Source organism: Phaethon aethereus (assembly GCF_964289735.1).
Source record: "Phaethon aethereus genome assembly, chromosome: 21".
NCBI lineage: Eukaryota > Metazoa > Chordata > Aves > Phaethontiformes > Phaethontidae > Phaethon > Phaethon aethereus.
The window spans coordinates 1,266,151-1,277,628 of NC_138597.1; the positions used below are offsets into that span (position 1 = coordinate 1,266,151).

General features: G+C 48.1%; 1 protein-coding gene across 1 annotated transcript in view; it reads right to left on the reverse strand.

Annotated features, from left to right (window-relative positions):
- Positions 1-729: 729 nt before the first annotated feature.
- The window catches only part of CCDC30 (coiled-coil domain containing 30), a gene marked incomplete at its 5' end in the record, with an annotated part of 36,398 nt that continues 25,649 nt past the window's right edge, over positions 730-11,478 (reverse strand). Inside the window, 12 exon segments of the mRNA XM_082009205.1 lie at positions 730-1,055; positions 1,774-1,841; positions 2,887-3,001; positions 3,297-3,433; positions 4,014-4,155; positions 5,234-5,355; positions 5,952-6,099; positions 6,670-6,827; positions 7,497-7,706; positions 8,028-8,201; positions 9,875-10,121; positions 11,167-11,321. Of these exon segments, the coding sequence (XP_081865331.1) occupies positions 842-1,055; positions 1,774-1,841; positions 2,887-3,001; positions 3,297-3,433; positions 4,014-4,155; positions 5,234-5,355; positions 5,952-6,099; positions 6,670-6,827; positions 7,497-7,706; positions 8,028-8,201; positions 9,875-10,121; positions 11,167-11,321 (1,890 nt within the window).

The following is an 11,478-nucleotide window of genomic DNA, read 5'->3' on the forward strand; positions in this document are numbered from 1 at the left end:
CTTCTGTGCCAGTTCAGATCCCCTCCAGTTCAGAGGCCCTCCAGGCCGATACGTTTTTGAGGACCTCTCCCCTTCCTCCTCCGAGCAGATGTCCTTGCTTCCCCCTCCAAGCAGATTTCCTTGGTTCCCCCTCATGCAAACTGTGCTTCCTATTCATCCCAGGTCCTCCTGAGTATGCAACCATCTCTTCCATTCCCACTCAGGTGCACCCAGATCGCTTCTCTGCCCCATAGCTCACATGCTGATCCTTTCTGCTTCCCTCTTTGCATACGCAGATCCCCTCTACACCCTTTTCTGCATGATCTGATTCCTTCCACTCCCACCCAAGCATCCTTATAGACCCTCCATCACAGAAGCATTCAAGATCTACTCTCTTTCTCTCTCTGGATGTTCAGATCCCCTCCTTGCTCCTCCACACATGCTCCTATTCCATTTCCCTTGTCCTCTTCCATCTCCCTTTAAGTGCACAGACGGAGGGCAACGTGGAAAAGTGGGCACATGGCATGGAGTAGTCGGGATCTGAGTTTTATTTACAAAGCTTGTAGTTTTGGACTGGACAAGGAATTAGGGCTCAGGGGAAGATACACTTCACCCCACCCCTCTTCCATTTTACTGAGTTTACCTACAAATTCCAGCCTCCAGGTGGATCTGGGATGACATACACACACATTTACAGTTGGGTAAGTTGAAAAAAAACCTGTTGAATAATTTAGTTGAAATATGTCACAGAAATCACTAGGTCAGTCCATCTGGCAATTCTCCCCTTGCAGTCCTTGTCATCCCACAGCAGCAGCCCAAAACCTTGCAGTCCAGCTAATATTTTACAAACATTTTTCCCCATTTAGAAGTTCTCAGAGCTGATGCTCTGACTCTCCTCCTGCAGCTGGGAGGCTGTGGTGTCTCCAGGCGAAGCTACGTTTAAGTACCCAATCTCAGAAGGTTGAGACGGGGACAAGCAAAAGGATGAGTCTTGGCTTTCAGCTTCTCCTTCAGGCTTCGTGTCTTGCCTGGCCTTCAGGGTGCTGAGAGAGTCTGGCGGTTCTCGTGATGGGAAGCTGAAAACAAAGTTCCTCTCTTAAGTCATTCTGCAAACTCTTATCTGACCCTCCGCCACCTGCACAGCCCCACGCTCCTCCCAACATCTCTGCGAGGCAGTGCAGGGTCAGTGCTTTTCACTCAGACTAGGGCTCTGATACTGCTCCTCCAGCCAAGTAGTTGACAGCCCCCTTCTACCCCAGAACCTACCCTGCCTTGCGACCGGCTGTCCGTCACCCTCCACAGCACCCAAAGGCTGTACGCAAGCCGGCTGTGCTGGGCCTCCAGCAAGCAGAGGCCAGAGTTGCAGAGTCCCTCTGCCTCCCCTTGTCCATTTTGGCACAAATCGTGGGGCTCCTGGCTACACAGGTGGAGAAACAGCTCAAACACCCTCCTGCCCCATAGCCTGGGACATGGGTCATACAGTTCCAGGCAGCAGTAGTCCTCGAAGCCTCATAAGCTCTTGTGCAAAGACACTCCTCCAAAACTACTGGGCACCGAGCTGATTTCTAAGTCCCACAGTGTTCCCTGATGTATTTTGAAAATTTTACTTGTCCATCCCATTAGTCTCAGTCTTTCTAATACCATCTTCCCTATAGTTTGACCAAAAAAAAAAAAAAAAAAAAAAAAGACAACCCTTGGAGATGAAAGCACAGGGTGAAGCAGCCAAAATGCTCAACTTCTCCCTCACCACATGCAGAGAGGCATTCCCTGCCTCCTCCTTTTACCCCACGGTACCTGGTACGGGGAGATGGCAACACCTTACTCTGTAGTTGGCGTTCAGAGAAGTTAGCACTCTTCGAGTCCTGGAAGGAGGAACAGAGACTTTCAGAGGAGGCGGTGCATGTCAGACCCCGAATTCCAACACACAGTCTTGGTCTTCAAAGTGCTCCCAGCTCCACTGCCAGTTCTCCCCAAGAACTCCAGCCCACAGAGGTACTAATCATAGATTTGTCCTTTGGGTCTGAATTTAAACAAAAAAGAACCCCTAAGTAGCCCAGGTGAAACAAAGAAAAAAAAATAAAATACAGTGGAACACACAAACAGCTCTTTCTGTCAGGCCCCAAAACAGCACTTTCATCCTTAACGGCTCATTTCCAACCAAACTGGGTTCCCTCCAAATTTCAAAATGTACTAATAAACTTCCAAATCCACCTGTTTTATTTGAAGAGTTGCTGAAACACAAGCTTTGACTTTCCTGGATTTTTCTCCATTTCTGCCCCCAAAGTTCTTCATTAACTTGGTCAATCCAAAACTGAGTTTTTAGGTTTTCAGTTCGATGTAGTTGATATTATCGGTCAGCTTGGTCTGAGGTTTTTTGGCTTACAGGAGTAACATTCCCAACCACACTGGTCTGGATTATTTCTCCTAATTTTAGAGCTAACTTTGAAACTAAGGTCTTTTGACAACTCTAAATCTGCAAGAGAGCCAAAGCAAAATTTCTGTCCTTGTGAAAGGACATCTGATCTCAACTCACGGCAGCTTGGGGATGGGGCTGGTGTGGCAAGTGTATTGAGCTTGCAGCTCCCCACAAAGCCTTTCCTCACCCACAAAGCCGTTGCAATCTCCTGTGTGTTTGGTGCCCCTTTCCATCCCAACTGAAGGATCGATTCAGCTCTTCTCCAGCACCCACAGCCGCAGCTGCACCAACCCTCATTCAAGAGCTCAAGGAGTGTCTGGACAACACTCTTAGTCATATGGTTTAGTTTTAGGACGTCCTGCGAGGAGCAGGGAGCTGGACTCGATGATCCTTATGGGTCCCTTTGAACATGACATATTCTATGACTCATTCTCAGGAGACATCAGCTCCTGCAACCTGTCTGCTGAGGCCAAGCCCCCTCAGAGTCTCACCTCCATGCTGGGAGCGTGGATGCTCCTCGGCGCACGCTGCGAGGTGGGCACGTGGCTGGAGAGCTGGAGCTTGCTCTCGTGCAGCCGCACGTTCTCCTCGTCCAGGATCTTCACTCTGAGCACATCCCACATACAAGGCACAAGTTATTTTCCTTCCGGCCATGCTACGTTTTCAAAGGGGCATTTTCTTTTTCAACCTCAGACCCTTTGGCCTCCACAGCGTTCAGCTGTGTGCCAAGGGCTTTGATGGGGAAAGGGGCTAATTACATCCCACAGCAATTAAAAGCCACAGCACTAGTGACTGGGGCGCAGTTCAGGCTTTCCTCTGGACTCAGGAGAAATAGGCATAAAACCGGAGAAGCGCTGGGAAGAGGCAGGCTCCAGAGGTATGGGCATCATTAAGTGCCTACCTGCTCTGCAGGGTGGCAGTCGTCGACCGGTTGCTCCAAGAGGTGTCCTCTTGGTCAGTTATCTTCTGGAGGAGCCGTCTTCTTTCCTGGAGTAATTTCTCATTCTCGGCAGTGATCTGAGCAATCAGCACCTTCCCCTGAGCAGTGTTGCAGAAGGAAATAATAACCAGCGGTTACACTTTGCTCTCCTCTGTCCTCTGTAAACCCTGGAGCGCTTTACCAAAGGGGTTACCACCAAGCACGTTCACTCCTAGAAGTGATATGCTATTTGATGTAACATATCCCAAGAAGAGGCTTTTGAGTCACTTCTCGGCAGTAATATTTCTGAGGCTAAAGAAGATGGAGCTTAGGTAGTTTCTGAATGGGATTTGAGGACATGGTTTTTCCCCGAGGGCAAGCTTGAGCCAGGAATTTCCTTTTGGCTTTTTCTTCCTACGAGGACCGGGCTGGAGCCCCTTGGCAATGCAGCCGCTTCGCAGCGCAGCGTCAGTCCTGCGCACAGAGCAGGAACAGCACATCAGGCAGAGTTCCCCATGCTCCGACTGTCTGGTTGTTTAACAGTGCAGTCCCCTTGCCTACAAGCCAGCCGTTCCTAAACCTCATTTCCTTCTTTCCTAAACTGTCTGTCTTTTTAGAAGAAGGGATGCTCCTGCAGACACGCTGTAGCCTGCTCCCCTGCCTTCCCTTGTGGGAGAGGCCCTTGATGTGTTCTCTCACCTTTTCCACTTGGAGCTTTGACTCGCTGAGCTCATTTTCAAGCTGCTTAATTCTGTTGTCCCTTTGTTTCACCTCGTGGATAAAGGTCTCCTTGGCTCTGCGGATCTTGTCTTTGTGGCGGAGCTGCATTTCGTTGTATTTCCTGAGGAGGCAGAGCGACAAACATCAGGCTGTGAAATGCTTTTGTCTTCTGGGTCAAGATCAAGGCAGGAGACGTCCTGTATTTATTCAGGCCCTTCAAAGCCTGAACGGGGAGCCTCAGGCATCTACCCAGCTCCTTTTGGCTGCGCAGCTGAAGGCAGAATGAGCACGCTGACTTTCTGGACTAAGTCTTTCACCACTCAGTTCAGGGGTTTTTTTGTTTGGTTAAGCGTCAAGAAAATGGAAATTCATGGAGGTAAAAAGACCCAAAGCATTCCCAAAACTGACTCCCAGCATTACAAATCCTTGTGCTGGTCCCTCTCAGCTCTTTATCGCAAACAAGGTTATAAAGTGACCAAAATTGGAAGTAACAGGGAAAGGGTAAGTTGTTTATTTGGGTGGGGATGTGGGTGGTTAAGGGGAGGTACTCATGTATTGGGGAAAAAGACCAAAAAAGAAGAATCCTAAACAACAAGGGTCAGGCAAACAGGTTGCAGAAAGAGCTACTACAGTGGGCGCTTCTTAGAGCTGCGACACTGTGGTTAAATATTTTTCTCTACTGAGACTTGTGATTGTTGCTCTTTCCCTCAAACTTGTCCCATTTAGGCAGTGTTCTTGTTTATTTTTATCATTTGGATAGAAGGGAAAATAATGTCCCAAAAAAAAGAGAAATCGCTACCATATAAGGGATATTTGCCCACATTTGCTCAAAATTCATGACAAAAAGGCTTCAAATTAGATCAAGATTGCTCTGAGGAGAAACAAGCTGCTCCATGGAGCATCTCTGCCAATGCCACACCCTGAAGAGCAGCACCCGCAGCCCTCCTAGGCACCCCCTCATTTTCTGCGCTGCCTTCAGCTGCCAAGAAGAACACGACAGCAGACATGCGATACATAACATAACTGCACGCAGGGGCGGCGGGTTAAGGCAGATCTCTTGGTGCTAAATGCCTTGAACAGCAGAGACAAGGAAGGCTACAGAACAGTCAAATCCACTGTCACTGCCAGGCACATAAAAAGCAATTCCTGGGTAGGCTTTTTTTGCGTGTCTACATATCCCCTGCTGCTTCGGTCATTACCTGACATACAGATCCTTCTGGTTCAGGAGACGGACTCCTTCCTCATAAAGGGCTTTGTTTTCCTCCTTCAGGACTGAAAGTTGCTCTGAAAGCTTCTGGTTCTCCTTCTGACACTGGAGGTGCTGGAAAAAATCTATTTTTTATTTGTGTGTGTGTCCTCAGCTGTAGGGGTCCCTCTGCCTTATTTCAGTCTGGACTCCAAAGCTTCTCTGTCATAAATCCCAGTGGTTCCCACCACAGATAACACCAATCCATTCTGCCTCCCCAGGCCACTGCCTCCTCCCCTTAAAGAAGGGGGAGTGTGGATTTCTGTGCTGTGGGGGGGCCTGCAGGCTTCAACAGGTCAGAGGGAGGTAATGCCTCCGCCCAGACAGTGGACTCTGACAAAATTTTCCTGCAAAAAGCTCCATGCTCTGCAAGAAAAGGAGTCAGCCTCTTCCCCTCTCCCTTCAAGTCCTCCTTCTCTGCCCTCATAGCTGCATCCCCAGAAAACCTGCATGAGAGGGGGTGGTGCTTTCCCTCCAGCTCCTGTTTAAATCAGTGGGATCTGCAAGGGCTCAGCACCTGGCTGGATTTGACCCTATTTCAGCAGTTCCTAGGAACACATTTCACACTGGGATGGTGACATGTCCCCCTAGAGCTCAGTGGTCTGCTCTGGAGCCAGCCACCAGCACAGCGTCACCTTGGGTGATGAGGACCCGTCTGTGCTGCAGCTCACCTCACTCGAGTCAGTTTTCCTCTCATCTTCTAGGACGTGCAGAGTCTTGGCCTGCAGCTCCACAAGCATCTTGGCCAGCGACGCCTCCATCTCCCGCGAATGCTGGAGCTGCTGTCGCAGTTCCTCCACCTGCTGCTCCAGGAGCTTCCTAAAAGCATGTTGGTGTGACAGTGAGACACTGACGTGGAGGCCAGCCCGTGATGTGACACTGGGAATTCAAAGCTGGCTGCAATCTACAAACAACATCACACTGCTCTGCACCTCCCCTGGGCAACACTGGGGGTGGAAAGAAATCAGTACATGATTCTACTGATGTACAGAAAGAAATCAGCTGGCTGTCCTCATGTCCCAGTAGCACGTGAACGGGTGGAAGATGTGTCTGGGATCACCAGTCCCAGCTGCATGAGAAAGGGGACTGCTGGCATCCAGAGGGTAAACCAAACCACTGGGCTGACAGGAGGGGCCACGCATCTTTTGAGGCAGTTGAAGTCTCCAAAAACTTTTAAATCTCATACAGAGGGGATCCTGTGGAGCTCTGCCAAGGACACTGGCAGGTCAAAAGGAGAGACAGGAAGCGAAACCAGCAGTGCAGTGACTGGGAGCCCACCTAGGGCCGGGCACAGAGCTGCAGGAGGTAGCTGGCAGGCTGGCACAGCAGCATTTGCTGGCGCATACCTGCCCTTCGCACGCAGAACAGGTCTTACCCAGCTCTGGGTACCTTTTCAGCTGCTCCTCGTGAAGTTCTTGCTGCATGCGAGCTTCATTTTCTCGGGCCTCCTTCAATTCCTCCTCCAGGAGTTTCTTGTCTGAAACATGAGTCTCTGCCAGCAGGAGTTGGTGTTGTGAATCTTTTAGCTTTTGCTGGAGTTTTGAAATCTCGGATTAAAATTGGACACAGATTAAACTTTCTGAATTTATAGTCCAGTATCTGAATCCAAGGTATTCACATCCCTTTGATCCCTCAGCATCTGAGTCATGGAAATGAAAGATCTGCTTGCTTCTATCCAAAAGCACTTCTGCGTGTCTTTGTGTCAAAGTCCATTAAAAGTAAAACCTTTCCAACAGCTACCAGATTTTGCATCAGATACTATGTCATGAATTAGCAACAATCCTTTCTGCACCTAGTTTGGTCCTGCACACTTCAAAACCAAATCCAACAATTAGTGCAGGAACACGGCACAATCGATGCCATGGAAAACACAAGCTTTTGCAATTCACCAGATGGCAAAGAGCAGCAAACCTCCTCAGCAAGAACATGATCTGGGCTCCCTGCACCTGCCAGCCCTACCACAAGTTTTCTCAGAGATACTGAGCTTGAGACCCAGGAGTTGAGCTTCTATTTGGCTTCTATTGTCTTGATTATGTTCCCACTAATAACAGACATTTTTCCTAAAATATTTATCCAAGTGATCTCAAAATTGACTAGCAAAATGGACTTCAGGGAACTGATTCATGAGCTGCTAGTGCTTCTTTTTTCTGAACTACAGTTGCACAAAACTGCTAAACACACGCCTCCCATTAACTTAGCTCACGCTGACGAGTTACCTTTTTTTGTGCTTCGCACACTTTGGATTTCTCCTGTGCAAGTTTCTCTTGCAGACTGCTCTGCAGTTTATCAGCCTGGGAGCACTTCAGGAGCTCTTGTTCGAGCTCTTTGACCTTCTGCTGGCTTTTTTCCCACTGTGCTGAGAGAGAGGAGCATGTTTCAGTAGTGTCCGAGAGTTTTGCCTGGGCTTGCTTCAGCTCAGCTTTGACCTGAGTTTCAAAAGAAGAAGAAATCAAGTTTTCACTTCAAGATATATCATCTGAAATGTCTTGATTAGGAAAGGGGTAACAGGATTACCAGAGTGAAGAAGAATAAAAGAGAAATACAGGAAGCAAGTACAGCACACACAAAGTTTTATTTGGAGGCAGTCCAATTTCCATGAAGTTGAGACAGAGCACGCTTGAGAGCCCCAGGCACTGTATGGTCAAGTGCAAACGAGGTCCAGTCTGTTGAAACCAGCACCTCAGACCTCCCATCCTGTAAAATTATGTGATGCTGTCTTCAAACAGTTCCCCCTGCTTTGTTCCTACCTTGGTGCATTCCTGTTGGAGCAAAAGGTTTTGCTTTTGTAAGTCGACATTCTTCTCCCTTTTGTATCTCAGCTCCCTCTCGGCTGAGCTGCACAAGTTCTGAACGCGGCGCAAGTCCTGCCACAATTGCTGCATTTTTTCCTCCTGCTGCTGGAATCTCTCGTCGGACAGACTCTGCAGGAACAGTAAAATGACAAAGGTTACACGGAAATTAACTTCAAGGCTGGTAATTAAGGTAGAGGTATGCCAGTAGGATTTAAGGGCATTTAAGCAGGAAGATGGATAAGGCCAGGCAAGCATTTCTTCTGCCCCCACACTATGTCCTGCTCCCTACCCGGTCCCTCCCCTCAAAGAAGCCAATACAATTCTTGAGGCTGAGGGAGAAGATGCTATAACCTGGATGAGGGAACAATTCCCTGTTAAAACTAACCTGCCAAACAAAAGCAAAACCACCCAGGTTTCTCTTAACTCTTGTGCCAGAGTCTCACTAAGGCAACTAAGGAGGAGTGGCACATCCAGCTGTAACTCCCAGAGGTAGCAGGAACAAAGCAAGTCCTGGCAGCGGTGCAGGAACAGACACGCTGGCACAACGCGACAGCAGCCTCGACACCATGAGGTGGTCACCGACGATCTGTGATGGCTTTCAGACAATAATTGAGCTCTTTGGTTCACCCATCTTCTTGCAAGTGCCTGTACACAGGCTAAAAGTTCTTCCCATGTCTGGTGTACCAAAACCCTTCTTCCCACCATCACTTTCAGCTGTCTGTCGATCTGCATTCCCACTTTGCATCTCCGCCCTCTGTTCTTGGGACCAGATGAAATCCACTGAAGATCAAGCTTCCCTTCTCCGATAAATCCCCAGATAAATTCCCAAGCTCGAAAGTCTTGATCCAGCACTGTGGGATCTGGCAGTGTCATTTGTCCTCAAGATCAGTTAGGTTGTTTGGGTTTTTCCCCACCTGCCTCTATCAGGATCCTTTTCAGCATCCCCTCTACACTGTGTATCTTGCTTTGGTCTGCTCTAACTGTACAGATTTGCTGCTTCTTGGTTATCAGCATGACTCTGATCCTCTTCTTTCCACTCCCACTCCTGCCTACAGGCCACCCTGTCCTCTCTTCTCTTCCAAACTCTTGCACAGAGCCCTTGCTTCTCCTCAGACTCCCTGTCCTGGGTACCTTCATAATGTCTTCCCTTTTTAGCAGGGCTAGCTGCTCTTCCCCTTCTTTTTTATATCACACGGTAAGAAAGGTGAACAAATTGCATTTAAAACTCAGCTAAACCTAGTGACAAGTAGGGGTCTTGCCTGCCAGCTGGTAGAGCAACGGGAGAGCAGTAACTGAGACACAGGCACGGGGCTGCAGCAAGACCCCGCCGCTTGCTGCCCGCAGTGGTGGCTCACAAGTCGTGGGATGATTTCAAGCACTGGAGTGCAAGAGCAGAAAATCCCAAGCAGGAGCAGGGAAGAGGAACAGCTTCTGCCTACAGTAAGAGCAAGACTGTTGTGGGAGTAGCAAGCCAGCGCTATTGCTCACACTCCAAAAAAGGAGCTGAGAAAGACTGCCAAAAGGCTTAAAACATCATTTAAGGACTGCATAATTTACTTCTTTCACGTGTACTAAGGGGGCTGTTCAGTTTATCCAAGCTCCCACTATGTCCAAAAACATGACAGAAGAAAATGATGACATTCCTAATTTCCAAACATTTTCCTCAAGCAAATCAGTCAGCCTCTCATCTCCCCCAGCATGCTAACACTGCAAGGACCAGCTTCCAATACACTTTAATTAGGTTTTGTCACTAAATTAGGGGGGAAAAAAAAGTACAGTGCAGATGGCAAAGCTGCCCATACCTGTTTAACGCTCCCATCTAAACTGCCTGCAGAACTCCATGACACAAGAAATCTGTTCTCTCTATGCGCCGTGCCTTGATTCATCCTCAAAGACTCCTCAAGCGTGCTGTCACCCTGCTCCCAGGTAGCCAGGATATCTTGTTTTAGCTGGGCAATTTCTTCCAGTAACAACTGTTTTTCTTCATTGCTCTCTTTTCGTTGCTTTTCTAGCTCCTCCCTCTTCTTGTTGCTTTTTAGTAATTCAGAACTTGAAGGAGAAATAGTAGAGGAGAGAGATAACTATACACATCCAAGGGAAACCACCCTCTGAATGGGAAAAATGTGGGATACAAGAGTCCAGAGAAACACTCAAGGCAACGCTCAGGTATGTCGGGAGGCTCCAAAGAGGATTTAATCCTGGGTCTAGTAGTTCTGGGCAAGGGTCAGTCTCCCCTGGACACTGACCCCACAAAAAAATGTGTGTCCAAAGGGTCAGCTCTCAGTCATTCCCGAGTAGGTTAACTGCTGGTTAAGGAAACACTCGCATGGGGCCACATGAGCTGGTCTGTGCTCACAAGCAGCAGAGAACCACTCGCACAACACTTCGCTGTATGGAAGTACGGGCTCAGGTCTCTGGATCAAGCTGCCTGGCTTATTATCTCTATCCAAACTGTACGTCCTTGTAAGCTAACCTGCCTGTTTTATCCTGGTTGTACTTTATCTCAGCACTTAGTCATCCAGGTAACTGAGCTGACTGTAGCTATACTGGATTCAATCCAAGCTTTTACTTACTAAAAAGAACCTGAGCGTGGATGCTCTAACTCCGAATTTGTATTGATCTACTGAAAAAAGGGAGTCAGGGGACCTGTAAGAGCTTTATTTACAACCCCGATGCCTGCTGACACCTGCCCTCCAAGCACAACCAAAATCCACAGACCAATGCACACCACCAGCTGCTGGCAGCAGTTAGCCCCAAGGAGCCCAAGCCCACGCTGGGAGCATTTTGGGACCGTGTTAGTCCAAATACAACCTCACGCCAAGAGAAAAAGCCTCCTCTTTAATGACAGCTCTCATTTATGCCGTTCAGAATCCGGAAGAGCTGCAGAAAAGAAGCTCCTGACCGATCATGGTGTCACTAAGGGAAATGCTTATTCACCAAAATCTCTGTAAGAGAGACGATTAACTGATAAGGAAGACACAAAGCTGCTGTGCCCATTTTGCCAGAAGCAGCACTATGGGGATTTTTAAATGACTAAAAAATTTGTCAACGAAGATAAGGAGCAGAAAGTACCACAGGCCTTGATAAGGTTTACCAGAGCAGTTCTTGTTCATCCCTCAAGTTTTTGATCTGTTCTTCCAAAAATACTACTTTAGTCTTCTGTTCTTCGTATGTCTTTTCATCTGTACATAGATCTTCTGTATGCTCGAGTTTATTAATCTGTTCTCTTTCTTGTAGAAGTTCAGAGACCTGTAAGGTCAGAAAACACCACGACTTTGATTATCTTTGGTCTCATGGAAACCTTTTGAGCAGTATAAGGCAATCTGGGGAGTCCATCAAGACATGGCTTGTGATTCTGTAGCTAAATTATTGTAATACTTCACTCTTGAAGATACACGTGCAAGTC